Source organism: Myotis lucifugus, unplaced genomic scaffold (genome assembly GCF_000147115.1).
Source record: "Myotis lucifugus unplaced genomic scaffold, Myoluc2.0 scaffold_712, whole genome shotgun sequence".
NCBI lineage: Eukaryota > Metazoa > Chordata > Mammalia > Chiroptera > Vespertilionidae > Myotis > Myotis lucifugus.
In genome coordinates, this window is record NW_005871760.1 from 42724 (window position 1) to 62430 (window position 19707).

Here is a 19707-nt window from a genome sequence, read left to right on the forward strand (position 1 = left end):
CCCGGGACAGCCTCACCTCCAGCGCCAGGGCTCCCGTCCTCAGCACGGTAGGAGGGCTTGGCTTCCGCGGCCGGCAATCCCAGCGCAGGCTCTCCTCCACGCGGCCTCACGTCGCCGATGAGCTGGACCCAGTGAGGCTTGCTGCAAGGGAAGGAATGCGTCAAGCCCCAGCCGAGGAAAGGATAAATACGCTCTCCACGGACAATGCCCACGGGCACAAGACAGAGCCACAGACGGACGTGAGCCCTGAGCCGGATGCTGTTTCATCTCCTCCGTCCTGACTCCACGGATTCATCAACGTTTCCATATTGAGGGGGAGGTGGCCACGGTCACTTCTAAGCCAAGCTCTTCCCTCGTTGTCTGCTTCCAAGCTCTGTGCACTCTGGGACACTCTGCAGTTCGATCCCTGGGCCTGGCCTGCGTCCTCTCGCAATCCTGGACCCCTGCAGGCCAGGCCGAGGGGCCCCATCGGTACACAAATTTGGTTAATCTCTTCCCGCCCTCCCCCCTGCCCCCTTCCCTCTGAGATTCATCAGTCTGTTCCATGTTTCCATGCCTGTGTGTTGAGCATCTGCCCCCTGGTGATCAGTGCGCCTCATAGCTACCGGTCGAATGGTTGAACGGTCAGACGGTCGCTAAGCTTTTATATATAGAGATCATAGGAATCATTTTAAAATGCAGAGAAAGAACATGGCATGCCTCCAACTGCAGACTTCTATGTCTTTTCAACCCCTTTTATGATATTCATCCTGATTTCACAAAAACGGAGATCAAGTTGGACCTCGGATTCTGCCATGTACGGTCCCGCCCCGCCCACTTCAGAGTTTGATAAGAGAGAAGCTCCCACTCCCACTGGCCACGGGGACAGGGACACCGACCACGGGGACACGTACCATAGTAAGTGAGACGCCCCCGGGCCACGTTTCTCCCCCGGGAATTCTCTGCGAGGCACTCGTAGGAGCCCGCGTCCTCCTGTTCGAAGCCGGGGATCTCGAGCACACCTCCGAACTTCCGCAAGTTGATTTTACTGGGGAAAGGCCGCCCGTCACTCCTCCTCCACGTGATCCGGGGCACGGGGCTGCGAGGAAACGCGGCGGGTTAGTTGCTATCGTAAACTGAAGTCTGGAACAAGTACAGCTTTGGTTTGGATCCAGAAAAAGACAACGGGTTTCTGTCCTTGTCAATTACACACACCTAGCCCGATCTCTTCAGGTTCCCAGCGCAATAACATACGTGCTGTGTTTTCCTGCGGGAACTCATGATTTGGTGTAAAAGGTCTAACCTACCCGCTGCATGATCATAGGAACGAGGAAAAGAAACATAACACCAGTTCTTTACAAAATCAGGCAGATGCCTTTAGACTCACAGTGGTTCTCAACCTTCCTAATGCCGCGACCCTTTAATACAGTTCCTCATGTTGTGGTGACCCCCAACCATAAAATTATTTTCGTTGCTACTTCATAACTGTAATTTTGCTGTTATGAATCGTCATGTAAATATCTGATATGCTATATGTGTTTTCCGATGGTCGCGCCCCACAGGTTGAGAACCGCTGCTTTAGAGTTTCACAGCAAATGATACATGCGCATTCCCTCTATGTTTTATTTTTCTTTTGCTTCCAAATGAAAGAAAGAAAATAAGGCAAAGAAGAGTCTGTCATAAACCATCTCGATCCCGTATGGCACCTGCCGCTCAGCACGTCAGAGGGACGGAAGGCGACGGAACTTACTTCCCGAGGGCGAAGCATTCCAGCCTCACGGTGGACCCTTTCGCGGCCGGAAGAGTTTCTGGAAACTGAACTTCTATTTTCGGTTCATATTCGCCCATCACACCTGTAAAGCCACAATGCAGATTGCACGGTTTCACCGTTTCCTTGGGAACCGGCTCCTTTCCCTCCAAGACAGCGTTCTCTTGCTGCGTCTGGGACGAGCGTCTCCTAGGGATGCCAATGATCCCCCCCCCCAACCCCCCGTTAGCGGGGTCGGACGCCGAGCTGACTCGGGCTGCATGGGCAACATGAGTAAGCATCCTCGGATTCCCAGGTTCCTAAGCTACCGTGTACGGAATGGTTCTGAGAAAAGCGCCATGGGTTTTCCTTGTAGAAAATGGGTGGCTTTGGTATCGTCTGCCCCATTAGGACATTCCCGGTCAAACTGAAATACACAAGGCGTTCTGACTTTTTGACATACCACGAAGAGCAAAAATTATGGAAGGAAGTTACTTAGTGGCGCCCTGGTAGCTCAGACAGAGTAAGTGGCTCCCTGCCGACAGGAAACAGTAATGTAAACACTGGGTAAGGACACGGGCAATTATAACCGACCAGGAAGAGGGCTCGGGTAACTGTTAATCCAGAGTTAATCACTTTGGAACAACAGGCCCCTCGTTTTCATTCTGCAAATTCTGAAGCTGGCCCTGCGTGAGTGAGGACTGTGCGCAGGGACCCGCGGTTTATGGAGTCATTGTGGTCCCTGCGCTCGAAAGTATTTCTTGTTCCGAAACAAATGCAACGGTAATTCTTCGAGACACACTTTTCACTATCCCCGTGTTTTTGCTTGGATTCACCACATTTCCACCTCGAGTTTCCTACCGTCGGCGCGCAGCATCAGCGGCGTCGGGGAGCCCAGCACCCTGGCGGCGGTCACCACGCTGGTCACCACGCACGTGTAGTTCCCGACGTCGGACGGCTCCACCTTGGCTACGTAGAGGTGGCCTGTCTCCTGAGAGATGAACCTCCGGCCATCCTCCTCAACAAAGGAAGGGTATTCATTGAAGATCCACGCATAGGATAGTTCTAATAGAAGTTTTGGGGAGAAAAACATTCTATTATCAAGGAAAGTTTCCACATTAAGAATGTACACGCCACCTTTTCTATACAGAGTGTTTCTGGGGCAGGTCACGAACAGAGGCCGCTACGGGACCCCTGGGCGTCCACTCTGGGCTGAGATGGCCGACCCCACCGTTTAGCATTCTTTCCTTTATTGTTTTTTGTTGTTGTTGTTAATCCTCACCTGAGGATATTTTTTCCATTGATATTTAGAGAGAAGGGAGGGAGGGACGGCGAGGGAGGGAGAGACAGAAAAGATAATCATTGATGTGAGAGAGACACATTGATCGATTACCTCCTACACGCTCTCCGCCCAGGGCCAAGGACTGAATCACAACTCAGGGACACCTCAGCGTATCTCCTGCGCACCCCTGCCTTTGAAGGGGGATCGAACCCGGAGCCTTTGGTGTGCGGACCGATGCTCTTAGCACTGGGTCACACCTACCAGGGCTGGTCAGCATTCTTTTTTGAATTTTTTATTGACTTTAGAGAAAGAGTAAGGGAGAAGGATAGAGAAACATCAATGAGAGAGAAACATGGATCAGCTGCCTCCTGCACGCCCCCTACTGTGGATCGAGCCCACAACCTACGCATGTGCCCTGACTCAGAATGGAACCATGACCTCCCGGGGGGTGCATGAGGCGAAGCTCAATCCACTGAGCCACACGGCCAGGCCAGATCAGCCTTCCGGTGGCAGCTGGTACCAGTGTCAATGTCACTGCCTTTCCAGACCCCCCCCCTCCTCACAAGTCTCTCTGCTTCAGTCTGGACCCTGTACTTTGTGTGTCCATGCGACCCATTCATGCTCTCTCCTTGTTACCAACCCCAGCATGGCCTTTCCCGGCCTAGAACGCCCCGCCCTCTGCAGTGGCCCCAGGAGTAATGCAAAACGCTCGAGTCTGAGACCCCGACTGGTGCAGCCCCACTCGGAGCCTGGGCATCGCAGGAGCCTGAGCTGGTGACGTCCTCTCCTCGGTCTGCCCCCAGCTCCCTCCCTTTCCACACCCACCCCGTTCTGCTGTGGACACTTCCCCGTGGTTTTCAAAGCTCCGTCCCAGCGTGAGGAGTCACCTGCTCTGGTCCTACTCGGAGCGACTAGACACCTGCATCCCCTAAAAAAGGTGTCACTCGGCATGGGATCACCTATCCTATTTCCTGGTCTGTCCTCCCCCTGCCCAGTAACAAGTGATGTCAGTTCTTCTCCTGCCTGCCCCACTCCCAGCCAATCAGCACAATGAATCATCCAAACACATGTAGCAGTCTTCAATACACATGTTATCTAGTCATTTTGGTCCCTGCACTCGAAAATATTTATGTATTAATGAATAATACATTTATGCTACTACCTCCCTCCTACCATTAAATCTGAATGTTTTCTTGAACATCAGGGTCCAAAGAAATGACTTTCTCCTGGATTATCAGATCCCTTCTTCGGTGGCTCTATTTTCTCTTAGGATTTTATTAACCTCATTGCAGCGGTTCATTATGCTAATGCTCTTCCAAAGGAAAATATATGGGTCACCACAGACCCATATAGTTCTGACAAAATGTATGTAACCAAGATACATTTAATGAACAGTAAGTCCAAACGTGTCCCGGAGGCCTGGAGGCCCCGGTGAAGGGCCCTTCCATTCGGTGACAGCGGGACCGCGTGGACGGGCAGGCCACAGCTGCTGCGGCTCCAGGGGCAGGAGAAGGGGATAGTTTCCCGGGTGAGGAACAGGTGTTGAAGGACAGGAGGGCAGGTAAAGCCCTGCTCTGTGTTTAAACCAGCGCCTCCCCTTGGGCCTGGAGGGAATGTCCTTTTCCATGACCTCCCTTCACAGAACTGTCTGTGATGCCAACTTCCACCGACGATTCCCTCACCTCCACCCAGGATCCGAGGTTCCCGGTACCTGCCCCCCAGACACGCCCCGACAGGTGAGCATCCCGGAGTCAAACAGCGCAAACCTATGGAGAGCCCCGCCGCAGAGAAGGGAAAATGTCCCATTTAGGGAACCCCTTCCCGGCAGCTAATTGAAGGGGCAGGAGCCCAGCACCCTCATCCATGAAACAAGGGAGAGAGGGAGATGCACTCAGGCCTCTGAGGTCTGCCCTGCAGCAGGGATGGCCCGCAGGATGCCTTAACACACAGGCCCTTTCCCGATGGAAAGCATTAGAAAACCAGGTGATGTACCGCATCTGATACAGTAACACACACCCGCTGCCAGCCATCAGACGAATAAAATCCTGCCTTTGCGGTAAACGTCGGTTGTATCCCGCCCAATAAAATATACGTCAAGTCAGCAGGAGACTTTTCCATGTAATTTCGTGTCTGATGATAAATACAATGCTATGCTAATAACGATAATTTTATGTCCTCAGACAAGCTAGACTTTACAAAACCTCTTGTGTAAATCACAAATGTTACGCAAAAGCCACCTGCCCCCTGGGCTTCCTGGTAACAACGCTACATGCATCTTAGGGACATGAGACATTTTTTATTAGAGAACAAAGGGTTTTACCCTCCAAGCCATACATTTACAAAGTGAATTGCTGGATGTGGGCTTCTGCAGAGCAATGCATGATGGGTGCCATCCTTCCCGCGGCCACAGTGCCCCCCTGGTTACTTACGCACAAGGCCGGTCACTTAGCACGAAATACGACACCGGAGCGTTTACCTGGAGATCCACGGACACAAATACCACTGACACTTCACGGGGGCACCTCACCTCCGTCATAAATTCCATTGCCAGGGAGATGTAACCCTTTGGGTGGGCAATTTCTAGAGGAAATTCTGTCGGAAGAAAATGGCAGTTGGGCAAAACTGTCAAGGCAACTTGGGCACTGGCTGTGGAGCCATTTGGGGGAAGGCGCGCTCCTTTGAAAGAAGGTGCGTTTAAAGGGTGTGGCGGCTCCCTGGGGGGCGTTCAGGCTGCTGTCACTGGTTTACACGATTGGGGAGAGCACCTGGCTCCGAGGCTCACAGATGACGCCGCATGGTGGAGGGTCAGAGACACAGGACATATTAAAAACCTACAACAATGCCGCAGGCTGAACATCATTTAAGTTTGTTTTTGTTTTTTTTAATCCTCACGCAATGAGAATATTTTTTCCCATTGATTTTTAGAGAGAGTGGAAAGATTGGGGGAGGGGGAGAGAGAGAGAGAAACATTGATGTGTTAGAGACACATTTATTGGTTGCCTCCTACTTGCGCCCCAAAGAGGAAAAAGAAAACGTTTCAAATAAGAAAAAGGAAGAGTACCCTTGATCGGGAATCGAACCTGAGACCCTTTGGCCGATGCTCTAACCACTGAACCAAACTGGCCAGGGCAAAATTATTTACGTTTGAAGAATAAATGATCAACGGTTAGGACTTCGAGGTCCGTACCTCACAGCAGAGGCACCTGTGTACACGTCTTATGCATGCCTGTGTGGTCTTTCAGGAGCTGTGTGCTAGGTGTTATTTGGGCAACATTCCCACACACAGTAGGTTTCCTGGTTGAGCCTCAAGGAAACCTACTATGAGTTCATATTCACGGGTCCGACAGCTGAGGGTTCCAAGAGCAGAACCAGGAAAGTGACGTTTTCTCCCTCCTTTCGCACTCGAGGCCGATTCTAACTCCGCTGCCCGGGCCCTAAACTGAATATGGTGAACACACACCGGCTCGCCTGTGGCTGGTGTGCTGCCGAGAGGTGGTGACATCCATTACAGGCCATGAAGCCTGAAGGACATCCCTGACCTTGTCAGAAAGCCTGTGTGAAGGTCACTGTCCCACGGACCAGCCACAGGAGTGACGTCCTATCTCACCTCCACTCCCTCTTGTTTGTGGGGCTCCCTGTTGTCCCAGACCCACCTGGCTTCCCAGGCTCAGGCTGCGTGTCCCCTCGGCCTCCTGGCTCCACACCCCGTGTGGAGCTGCCCCCTTTGGGAGCAGCTTGGAACTATGTCCACGGTCACAGCCACGGCCATGGCCACGGCTGAGAGAAAAGGCAGTGTCCTCACTCTGTGCCCTGTTTTCTTTCTGGAGCCGGAGTCTCTTCAGTGGGTGCCCGCGTCCCCGTCACACTCGGACCCCGAAGCGCTGCTGTTCTCGGTCGTCGCTGCCAAGTGTGTGCGGGGAAGCGCCTCTCCTCGGTGGTGCCTGCCCCGTCCCCCTCCCCGGCGCTGCACCCCCAGTGCCCAGGGCAGCTGTCCTTCCACGCCTGCCATGTGGAACCCAGGAACACCTCCAGGGCTTCCTGTGGCATCTCTGCTTGTCCGCACGCTCCTACTTTTTATTTCCAACTTTTCCTTTATTCTTTTTAAATATAACATTTTTAAATTTTCTATTGTTGATTGTGTTACAGATATCTCCCATTTTCCTTTACACCCTCCCCCCCGCCCCCCGCCCCACGGATTCACCACCCCGTTGCCCATGTCCATGGGCTCTGCCTATAAGTCTGTACGTTCTGTGGTTTATCTCTTCTCGTCCCCCCACCCCCACATCCAGGTATGTCCGTCTATTCCACGCCTCCTGCTTCGGGTCTTATTTTGTTGGTCAGTTCCTTTTGTGCACTAGGTGCCCCCGTAAGTGGGATCATGTGACACCCGTCTTCCTCAGATTGGCTTGTTTCACTGAGCATCATTTTCCCTCTTTGTGAGGAACCTCCCGCAGACACAGGTGGGGTGTGGCCCTGCAGTCCAGCCATGCCCTCTGCTGGGGCACCTTCCTCAGCTGAGACGGACAATGCAACGTTCACGCCTGCGGTGTCAGTAACTGACGTTTCCTTCTACCTGCGGCCCGGGAGGAGATAAAGAACCCTGAGGCCTCTGGAGCGCTAATTGCAGCCGATGATCATTTGACTGACCCGCCTTGCTATTACCATGATGTGCAGAACTTACCTGCTTGCAAAATGGAAATTTCCTTCAGCACTGGCTCCGCAGGGAAGCCCACACTGAATGGGCCCAGCGGGGGTGCTTTCGGGGTATAATTCCCACATCACCACTCAGTGAATTACCCACGGCTTCCTGGGGCCGCACAGGCCACAAATAACTCACAGGTGGGCCGTGGGCCCTGACCTACCCGGATAATGAAGGGCTGGCGGACACGGCACCCCGGCCTGTCCCTTCCTCGCCGGGTCTCACTTCTTTTATGAAAATTAAACCTTGTTCTTGAAGGAAGGTCCTGGGGGCTGGATGTGTCTCTCTTTGCCATGTGGGCAATTTTTTTTTTAAAGGAGAATAAAATGTCCATTTTCACTGGTAAATAGAAATGAGGTTTTCAGTAGAAGATGAACTCACCTGACAAATCAGAAGTGTGTTCTTACTGGGGATAGTAAATGAGGCCTCAGAAAGCCATGGAAATTAAAGTTCTTCTTCTCTCTCTCTCACCTACACGCACACAGACACACACACACACACACACACACACACACACACACACACACCAAGTACCCCCGGTCACCACTGGCTCATCAAACTGTTCATCAAAACAGTTAGACAGCCCTGTCGGTGTGGCTCAGTGGCTGAGTGTCGACCTGTGAACCAGGAGGTCACGGTTCGATTCCCGGTCAGGGCACAGGCCCAGTTTTCGGGCTCCATCCCAGTGTGGGGCATGCAGGAGGCAGCAGATCAACGATTCTCTCTCATCGTGGATGTTTTCTCTCTCTCTCCCTCTCCCTCTCTCTGAAATCAGTAAAAATATATTTCAAATAAAGTTGTAAGAGCACCGGCTCCTTTTATTTTTATTTTTGGCTCCGAATGTCTTTACCAGATTCGACACAAAGCAGCACAAAGCGCCCAGCTGCTCCCTGCTCGGACGGTTCCACGCGGAGCAGCTCTGAGGAGACACAGGGCCCGGACAGAAGGCACAGCATCAGCACCGGGGCTTCTTCTGCAGGTGGTGGGACGGCAGCGCTCCTTCCAGGAGGCGGACAGGTGACGGGAGTTAGAGGCGCATCCGGGCCGCCTGATCGCAGTCAAGGCTGCATTTACCCAAATCTAATGGGTCCCCCGTGATGCCACTGACCCCCCCTCCAGCTGTGGGAGGGGACGCACCTCTTCAACGTCTTCCGTTTATCCTCCTCAACAGCCTGTCTTTTCCGTTTCCAGATAAATTCCCGTTCAACCCAGCTGTCCGCCAGTCACTCTGCTCACGGCGACTCTTTGTCCCTGAACTTTACCCGGGGTGACAAGAACCTCCCCTTCCCTGTCCTTCCATTCCATCCGGGCGGCGGTGTTTCAGCTGAAGTCCGACTCTCTCTCCTCCCCCCACCCTGCCCCCTCCACTCCTCACCCCTCCAGCCTCTGTGCCAACAGGACACGCCGTTTCTGAGACCATATGCTGTCCGAGGCCCTGGGAGCAACGGAAACCGCTCGTATCTGTTTTATGCCCCATTTCTCTCCACGCATGCCTTCGGGGGACGCATGGGCGCGCGTCTCTCTTCCACCCTTGTCGCTGATTAACTCCATCCCTGACCTGCGGCTGCTGTTCCCGCTCCCTGTGGGGATGCGTCCCTCGGAGCCCTTGGCCAGCAAGCTCCCCGCAGATCAGACGCCACCACCCCTGCTCTGGTAGGAATAACGCGTCTCGTCGCCCCTCGCAGGGAAAGATGGTCACGATGCAGTCGGAGCTTTTGTTTCGGCACCAACACCTCACAGGAAGCAACAGAAGGTCAGGAGCTCGGTCTTCGCAATAAGGACTCGGTCACCAGCCCCTCCCGTGGTGCCTGCAGCGGAACCTGCTGGCTCCACATTTCCGTGCTGCCCCTGGGTGTGAAATACGGAGGGAAGCTTCTCTCCTGCTTCACACGGAGAAACGGCAGAGGTCGTGTGTAACAGAGACTCGGAGGGTGGAGAACACCGTTCAAGGACACGCGGCGCTGGACCAGCTCTTGGGCTGAGGGAAGCCAGCGGGAGTGAGCCTGGGTCCCCTCAGCCCGGAGAGGAGCCTGCGTTTTGGTCACAGGACCTCAGGTGAGGGCCTGACCTGGGTCCTAGTCTCGGTTCCTGCCTTTTGTAGCCACTGAAAAATCTCTGCTCTCGGAGGAGTGTGAACAAAGCTGTGGCCCAGCTACACCAGGGCCCACCACGCAGCTGCAGAAAAGACGGAACTCTTACCATTTGCAACAGCCTGGAGGGACCTGGAGAGCATTATGCTCAGTGAAATGAGCCAGTCAGAGGAAGACAAGTATCACACGATCTCACTCATGTGTGAGATCTAACGATCAAAATAAACTGAAGAACAAAACAGATCCAGAGACACAGAAGCATCGAACAGACTGATGAACCTCAGAGGGAAGGTGGGAGTGAGTGGGTGGGGGGGAAGAGATCGGGTGGGGGGGAAGAGATCAACCAAAGAATGTGTGTGAACGGATGCATCAGCCATGGACACAGACAATGGGGTGGTGAAGGCCTGGGGTGGGGGCGGGCAATGGGGGGAAGAGGGGGACCTCTGTAAGACTTTCAAAAACAAAGATTTAATAAATAAATAAATACATCTCTGCTCTCAACTTCTATGAAAACGGAGGCTGTCCCATAGGATTTCCCTGGTTGCACATTGGTAGTTGCAAAATAGCCACATGATGTAAAATACAGCACAGAGAACATAGCCAATAATACTGCCATCACCACGGATGGGGGTGGGGGTATGGTTGTCAGCCAGTATGCTGTACACCTGACACTAAACAAAATAATACTGAATGTCAACGCTAACTGACAAAAAAAATGCAATAAAAACTATAGCACTTGAATAATTTGAGATTTTCCTGTGTTATTTTAAAACAAAGGTTCATAGAAAATAGCTTTCACAATCCAGTAATATATTCAATTTTATGGAAAACTTTCCTTAAACAAGCTATAAAGTTCATCTTAATAATTATATTTAACAAGCATGTCCTGATAAGTTATATTCTAAGGGGCAGCTAAAGTAGTCTTTGAATACACAACAGATTCTCCCCATTTTTCTTTTCTTTTTTTAAAATATATTTTATTGACTTTTTTTACAGAGAGTAAGGGAGAGGAACAGAGAGCCAGAAACATCAATGAGAGAGAAACATCGATCAGCTGCCTCCTGCACACTCCCTTACTGGGGATGTGGCCAAAACCCAGGTACATGCCCTCGGCCGGAATTGAACCTGGGACCCTTCAGTCCGCAGGATGACACTCTATCTACTGAGCCAAACCGGTTAGGGCCCCATTTTTCTTCACAGGGCCCCTCACACAGCTGCCCACAGGTGCCCACAGGACGGACAATGACTGGCCTCGCAGCCTCCCCAGGAAGGAAGCCCCCGGGGGGGGGGGTCCCCGTGGCAGGACATCTGATGGAATCGGTGGGCTCAGATTTAATGGTCATTTTAGTCTCTTAAGTTTTTTCAAAGTTTTGGTTTGATTATTGAAGCTAATTCGAGCTGGTTTCCACACTGGAGACCAACACGTGAACTCTCGGCGACTGTCCCGCACGATTAATTTTTTGGCTCAGACTCGCAATGTCAACACCCAGCTTCAGCCGACTCCACGTACAAGTTACTGACAGCAGCAATTAAGGTGTTTACCGCGGGGCTTTAATTATTAAAATTATTGACCCTTACCTCTCAATCGTGCATATCGCAGGAGATATTTATGGACACGCTTTATGGGATTCCACTGGCTTTTATATTTGTGGAGACACTAAATTAAATTAAATCACCCTGATATTGACACTGGATGAAAAGGTTAGATTAATTTGGGAATTATGTTAGCTCACTGTTCAATACAGTAAGCTTTCTAGTCACAAGAGAGAAAACAGGGCTCCCCCCTTTTCAGGGGAAGCCTTATGTCTGGATTCTACACAATCTATACGGTGTCCCCCAAAATGTGTACACACTCCAACAGTTGACAACTCACTTCATTTTCACTCCTTTTCAGGTTTAACTGACGTGACATAATGGGTGAAGCCAGACTAAGCTCTGAACAAAGAACATGCACCCTAAAGTGCCACGGGACTTGTTTATGGGAAAGACATAAAAGGTAGCGTTTACGGTACAAAGCCAGCAACAGTGGACGGACGGAAGGCGCACAGATACCGCACGAAGTGGTTCTTGACGTTTGCAATCCATTGCTTCCCATGACCAGCTGGGCCTGGGCCTGAACGGGCATCCGTGTGAAAACAGGCGGTGACATAAAACATGATTCTGTAGATTCTTTTACATTTTGGAAATGACCTGCACGTTAGTAAACACCGACTTTATAACCATGCAAAGTGTGCACCCATTTGGGGGGACACCCTGCATGGAAACCCCCCTTATAAAACATGACCCACAGAAACGCTCGCACAAGGGCGGGACGGGACGTAGGCCTGTGCTCTCTGCTGGGCTCCACGGAGCAGCACGGTCATGAGAAGAACATCTGGTAACAGTAACCACAGCCCCCGCGACAGGGGCGGCGGGGGCGGGCACGGCTGTTACTGAAGGCGAACCCGCTCTGTGCAGACCTGTCTGTCCCTGCACACGGATGTCCCCTCCAGTCCTCACACCATCCTGAGCTTAGAGGAGTCACCCTGTTTTACTGGCAGGATTCCCGAGGCCGCACCTGCACACCTGCATCCTCCTCACTCACTCGGCCCCCCTGTGCCGCCCTCGCCTACCCCTCATTCCCAGCTCTGCCCCAAGTCCCGGGGACGACAGAGAATCCGAAAGCCTCGTCTAGGTCCGCAGCCTGGACCAGGGAGGAAGCCCGATGCTTCCCGACATAAACAAGGGGCTCCTGCAAGAGGCGATGAAGGTTCTGGGAACAGCAGGGAGCAGCTGGGAGGGGCCCCCGCTTTGTTCAGAGCTGGGCCTCAGGGTGAACGGCACAGGGCGCTCCAGGCCACCACCTTCCGAAGGAACCGAGCTGTTCGGAACAAACCTGTCGCCCCTGAGCCCAGCACCGACTCCGGGCTCTCCCAGCGGCTCCGGAACCCGCCGCCCGACCTGGGTGGGAGCGAGGCCCCGGTGCCAGCTTCTGTTCCCGGATTTGACTGAAACAGAAGAAAAATGTTAAACCGCCCCAACAGCCGGCGTTTCCTGTTTCATCTCTAGGCCCCGTCTGCCCTTTTGGAAACAAGAAAAGGCTGTTTCATGTCAGAGTAATTGGTTCGCGTTCACATTCCACAGTCTCCGTGTGGATGCTCTTTCTTCCTCGAGGCCCAGGACGCTCAGGCCACGCTGGGGAAAACAGGCAAAAGCAGACTCAGCCCCTTGGGAAGCTTCAGCGGGCAAAGCCCAGGCCTCAGCCAGGGCCCTCCCGGGCGCAGGACCCCCCACGGGCTCTGCCAGCGTCCCCCACAGGGAGCAGACACTCCACTGCCAATCCCACCAGGAGGAGGCTGGCAACGAGGCCGCAGCCAAGTGAGACCTCAGTGCTCAGACACCAGAGAGGGTTGGGGTGCAGGTTACCACACAGGCCGAGTGAGGCAGGCGGGGATCACAAAGGCGGCTCTGAAAGTGTTTCCCCTCCAGGTCTTTGTCTCTCCACCACCACCCACTGGCCAAGTCCTGGCCGTGACCTTCTGGAGTTGTGTCTTAGCAGAGGAATCGGGCACGGAACGGCCTGGAATAGGACTGAGGGGGGTTAATAACTCGGGTTGGCAGCCCCATAAAACAGGACCCTTGGGATTCGCGCTGACTTCAGCCACCCACAGGGTCTCCGCTTTGTCTGCTGCGTGCTTCCTTGGGGTGGGGGGTGGGGGGCAATACCGTCTCAGGTTACAGAAGACAGGAAGCCCCATGCCATCCGAAGGAAGGAGGGATGGGTGCTCGGAGTGTGGGCCTCCTGTGGGCAGTAAGTGTCCGCTGTGGGCTGTGGGCTGGGAGGCAGAGAGTCCCGCTCAGCATAGGGACGGAGCGGCCACCCTGAGCCAGGCACTCATGCTGAGCTCGGTGTTCCCATCTGTGAAATGGGAAGATAATGCTTCCCGGGGCTGCAGCCAGGATGAAAGAAGCGGCATGTCTCCGTGGCACACAGTAAGCGCTCAGTGAACGTCCGCTGTTATTATAGTTTACGGCATTCTGCATTCTCCTACTTAGATTCTTAAGTAAGACGCGGTCCCTAAACCGTCAGAACGTCATAAAAGTACAATCCGTTAAAACTCCAGGAACAAAATGTGAAAGGTCGCTATGAGTGGGGGAGAGGATACCCACGGAGAAGACGGCACCCGCTGCCGGTACCCGGTGAGTCATGGTAAGGGGCACGTCCGCTTACCCCTCGGCTCCTAAGAGTCTGTATTATGTACCCCCCCAACCCCCAGACTCTAAGCAGCAGGAAGGCGACCATGGTGTCCCGTTATTTCTCTACCCTCGGAGCCCAGCTCAGCGTGGGGAGGAAACAGAAGCCTGGTGAGTTCCATGGCCCAGAGCCACTGGGGGAATCTCAGAAAGTCACGCTGCCCGGCCGCATCACGGGAACAAAATGGTTCCCCTGCTTTAGAGACTGACACCTGGGCCTTCACGCGGTTAAAAGACTTCTGAATGGAGTGTCTAATTAAAAGGTGTCAGGAGATTTTATACCAAGAAAAGACTCTCCGAATTAACATCAGGCTCGCCTTCCCTCCTTCAAAGACCCCATTACTTCTCCTTTTAACTTCCCGCTTGTTAGTCTTCAAACAGGAGGTGTTCCATTGGGCAGATGGGACCCCGGCGTTCAGAGCCGCAGGGGCCGTCCCGCTGGGGTGGCGCGGGAGCCGGCTGTCTGCTGCTCTTTCAATTAGAATCCACGGCCCCGTAATTAACACATTTCCCTCGCCTGCGAAATCTCCTCTTTGTAGAGCTCCAGGGTGGAAACTTCTATTTGAGGGAGACTTATTTTGGGAAGTTTTATAAGAAACTGTGATCGCAGGCCACTGTGACAATCGTTGCACCAGTGCAGGCTGGAAAGTGTAATTGTGAGCAGTCATCCCTGTGCCCTGGCCGGTGTGGCTCAGTGGGTTGATGTGTCGTCCCAGGAACCAAAAGCTGGCGGGTTCAATGCCTGGTCAGGACACATGCCCAGGTTGCAGGTTAGATCCCCGGCTGGGGCGTGTGCAGGAGGCAACAAATCAATGTTTCTCTTTCTCCTCCCTCTCCCTCAAATCAATTAAAGAAAAATTCCCTGTAGCCATGGCAACACAAGAAGCTCCTCCCAGATGTCTACTCTCAAGGAATTAGAGACTATGTTTAAGTCCCGATGCCCACACACACCCTCCCAGGGACCTGCGGGAAGAATAAAGCAGCGGCTCTGTGTCCCCAGCATCACAAGCAGTGCTGGCGGGGACCAGGGGTGGCACCGGTGTGTGCGGACCCTTCGGCTCCTGGCAACCTTTCCTAAGACCCCAGCAATACCAATAACGGTGGCGTCTGCAGGGTTGACTTGCACTCCCAGGGAAACTGCAACCCAGCATTAATAATCATGTAAGTTTGGGGATCCGTGTTTAATTTCAGCTTCGAGGTCAAAGCAAAGAAGGGTTCTCTGTCCCTTAGATTTCCAAATAAGAACACACCCATGCTGGATGTGTGCAGCCATTCATGCAGAAGAGGGTATGTGCAGTTTAGGTAGCAAGAGCAATTTTTGTTTTGTTTTGTATTGATTTTCAGAGTGGAAAGGAGGGGGATTGGGGAGAGAGGGAGGGAGGAAAGGAGAGAGAGAGAGAGAGAGAGAGAGAGAGAGAGAGAAACATGGATATGAGAGAGACCGTGGATTGGTTTCCTCCCGTACGTGCCCCAACAGGAGACCAGAGATGGAACCTGCAACCCAGGTATGTGCCCTTGACGAGGAATCGAACCCCAGTCCCTTCAGTGCACAGGCCGACACTCTAACCACTGAGCAACATGGGCAGGGCTAGAAAAGAGCAATTTGCTGCAGGATATTAGGATTTGAATGCTGAAGATACATGTCATATTTCCAAGTGTGAAGTCCCAATGTCTCAGTTATCAATTTTCCCCAAATAATATGCAAATATCTGATAATTCCCATCTAGATTTCAAATTTTTTTTTCGAGTGTGATGGTGCTGATGTGCTTTTAGAAGAATGAAGTATTACATTTGAAAGATAATTGTTTTTTCTTTTAGGGCAAAATAAGTTGTATGAATGGTAAACTTGCCCTACACATTATTAAAGTATTATGGAATTAAAATAGGTATAGCATTTAAATGGTAATGAGCTTTAGAAACAAACACCTCTTTCTGTGGGAAATTATCTTAACCGAGGCTGTTTTCTCCCTTAGCAAGTCTATAATTTTGCCAAAAGGAAAAGAAACTCCACGGACTCAAGTGCAGGCACAAGGAGAATAAATAGCTAAAATGTAACAGCTCCAGGATCACACGTTGCTGGTAATTATTCTGCTGCTGCCGAGGAAGAAAGCAATAAAGGAAAGATACAGAGGAGAGTTTCAGGGCGAGCTTGTACTTATTAATTCTTTTCGGGCCTCAAATGACAACCCCACTCTGTTTGCGGCACCGTACCTTGTAGAGAAGGAAGTAAAAGACAAATGGAGTCCCGTTCTAAGGAGCAGTTCTCCGGCCGGTGGCCACCGCTCGGTGGGGTCAAACCACAGCTGACAGTGGATTCGACTTCACGTTTCAGTATGAAGCTGGAACGTGTGCTGTGTTTCCAGGTGACGCACAGGCTAAAGCGAAGAGGAGCTTGAGAGAAGCGAAGATCCAGGGGACACGTGGACGGGCTCAGCTCGTTCCATCGGGCTTCGCGGACACCGAGTCTGTTACAAACTGAAGGTTAGGGGTGACCCCGCGTCAGCTCGTCCATCGGCACTGTCTTCCTGACAGCGTTCGCTCGCTGCGTGTCCATCACACTGTGGCAACTCTTGCAACGTTGCAGACACTTTCACGATTCTCCCATGTGTTACGGTGATCTGTGGTCTTTGACGTTACTATTGTAGTTATTTTGGGGTGCCACATGCCACCATACAACGTGACGAACGTATTGTGTTGCATCCCCCCGGAACCTTCTTAAAAAGCAAGTTTGGAATGTCCTGGGAAATAAATATGGCAGAACATCACACAACTTTGCATCCATTCAAAGGTCTCCCAGGTTATGCAGGTATAACACCTTGTTGGCATTTAAAGGGACCACGCTCCCCTTCGGCTTGCATAGGGAAGTGTATCAGAGGCGATGTGCGCACAGTAGGTCTCCCATGGTGGCTGGTGGTTGTGAGCAACAAGCACATCTCTGGTGAAACTTCCGGTGACCGGGTATGTCCCACTGAGCCAGAATGGCCCCCAAAATCATCGGCTTCCTGCTGCCGGCTTACCCCCCCGGGGAGGAGGCCGAAGGTCGCCCACGAGCGGAACAGACCTGCTCGGCCAGGGAGGCAGCAACCATGAGCCAGCGCTCTTCAGAGGAAACAGCTCCCCACTGGCCTCTCGCCTCGTGTTCTATAAATCCCTGGGTTTAACACCGGAATATTCCGGGCGCACTTTTGAAAACCTGATCTGAGGAGAGCTTAAGGAAAGGAAAGCGAAACTCCACAGAACGCGCGCCGTCAGCCTTTCATAAAAGGTTCACGAGGCGTAGGTCTCACCCGGGATTACCTCCCTGTCAGGTAACAGTGTTGGTTTGGAAAAGCATCACAGAACTGGAAGGCAGCAACAGGGCGCCTGCAGAGGGTGCGTTGGGAAGAGGGTTGTGTCCTCAGAGGGGCTGGGAATGAGGCCTGCTGCTGGCGTGCAGTATGAACTTCTCTCGACGCCTCTCCGTCCTGCAGATGCTGGGGTAGGTCTCGCACATGCTCCCCACGGCGACCTCTGTAAGTGACCTCCACGTGGGATCGGTGGGCAGCTCTGTGGGGGGATCCCGACAGCTCCCTGCTCCGGAGGCTCGTGCACCCCTGGTTCCAGGACTTTTCACAGAACCATCTCCCCTCTGTCTTCCCATGAAGCCGCCTCCCGGCCCAGGAGGCCCTGGCTGGGCCGGTGCTTGAGAAGTGAGACGGGGATGCCGCCAGGACCGGGACAGAGCGAGATCGTCCACATGTGATCCACCCTACCACTCCCTCACTTCCGTGGGCAAAGGTTCCCAGGTCCTACGCAGGCTTAGAAGAGGCTCCTGTGCCTCAGGGTTCGAGGACTCTGTGCTAGGGCGCCGCAGGTTTGTCCCCGCCAGGATGCCTTATCAGAGTCCTAATCTCGCAGTTGCTAGTTGTCCCAATTCCTGTTAACACATTGCGTACCGCATAGAAACCTCTAAGACATACGCCAGGGACCGCACGTTTTTGGGCAAACTGCATGTTATTTAAATCATCATAATGCACTTTAGGTGTTGTTTTTCAATAATTGTAACATTTTTATTTACAAAAACAATTAAACAATTAAAGTTCCTAGTACTTTTTTTACATAAGTATCTAGATTCGCTCCTTTTTCCATGGGCGTGAAAAACGAGAACACTCGTGAGCGGTCCTTAACAGATGGCGCGCGAAACACGAGAAAACTGCTGAGCGGTACGAAATGTGTTAAATTGGTTCGAGAAATCTGTCTCTGATCATGTGCAAGACCTGGAAATGGACAAACTTAACAAAAACATGCCGGATGCCCCTGGTACCCAAAACAGAAGTTCCTATGGGAACTTTCAGGAGCCGAAATGCCACAGAAAATAACTACCACTCAGCCACGTGGAAAAGCTGTTGAGCGTCCCCAAAATAACGTAGGAAACCACGCCAAACAGCACGTCAGACCTACACCAACACTCACAGGGAGGGCAGAAAGGACACGAGGAGTTCTCGGCGGGCCGCTGACCTGCGCAGGCGTGGCTGCCGCAAAACCACGCTACACGTGATTTTCTCTTTTTGCCATTTTTTGGGTCAAATAAAAACTCTCTTCAGATGTCTTTCCATTAGTGCCCGTTGATCTAGGTCTCTCGTCAACGCAAACTGGCATCACGTGGACTTCTGAGAAGTGGGGTACGGCATCTCGGAACGTTTCGTTTTTGTTCAAGTGCCTCGCACTTTGCACGATGCCTGTTTTGGCTGCACAGGAAGATGCTGTGGCGAATGCCCCCTGTCACACAGGGCCTCTGAGGACAACTCATGCCGATAAACGTGTAAAACCACCGGAATGAGGAGCCCCCCAGGAGCCCGGAATTTTCCGTTCTGATTGTGCTGCAGGCGGGCCTGGGGGGCCTGGGTGGGGGGCTGTAGGAGGAGGCCAGGTGGCTCCCGCTCTGGGGAGGGAGAGGGGCTCAGGGGCAGACAGAGTCCCTGCAGGTTGTGTAAACCCCAAATGGACGAGGACAATAGTGTGGTGACTGCGGGGGTGGAGGGGGGTGGGCGGAGGTGGAAGAGGGGATAGAGGGGATAAAGGGTGATGGAAATCATAAAATAAAAATGTTAAACATTTTTTAAATATTAAAAAATAAATTAAAAACTAAGTACAAGACTGGGCTGCAAGATGTACGACACTTCCGAATAAAAGCTGTCGCCAAAAGCATTGAGATTATGTGAGGAAACGAGGAAAAAAAATCCTTGAATCTCCAGATCTGCACCAACATTTACATTAAGGACAAAGGATTTAGGGTGGACACTGGGGGATCAGTTCCATGTTTCCGCTGAGTTTCTGCGTTTACCCAGGAGGACACGGGGCTCCTGCCTGGGAACTGGATGGTGGGGAACATCCCGCCCTCCTACATCGACCTCTTTCCAGCTAAGATAGAATTCGGTCTAAGAAAAGGACAGAGTGGGCACTTACGTATAACGGAAGCTCACACACTAGACCCCGAGACGGTTTTCCTGTTTAGTGCACAGATTTATCCGGACTTTGGGGCCATAACAATCCGTTACACAAGGTAAAGATGCAGAGGAGGCTTCGAGTGGAGGATGCACAGTTACCCGGGGAGAGCACGGAACGTGAACTTGGAAACTGTTCCACAGGGACTGAGGTGCTCCCTCCAAACACGGCAGCCTCCGGAGCCCTAATTAGC

The 19707-nt window shown here is 52.4% G+C and overlaps 1 protein-coding gene across 1 annotated transcript in view; it reads right to left on the bottom strand.

The window, feature by feature from the left end:
- LOC102433232 (contactin-3-like) overlaps positions 1-19707 on the bottom strand; it is an 80665-nt gene that overhangs the window by 25846 nt on the left and 35112 nt on the right. Inside the window, 5 exon segments of the mRNA XM_023746632.1 lie at positions 17-104; positions 106-141; positions 890-1078; positions 1730-1832; positions 2588-2791. Coding sequence (XP_023602400.1) covers positions 17-104; positions 106-141; positions 890-1078; positions 1730-1832; positions 2588-2791 — 620 coding nt within the window.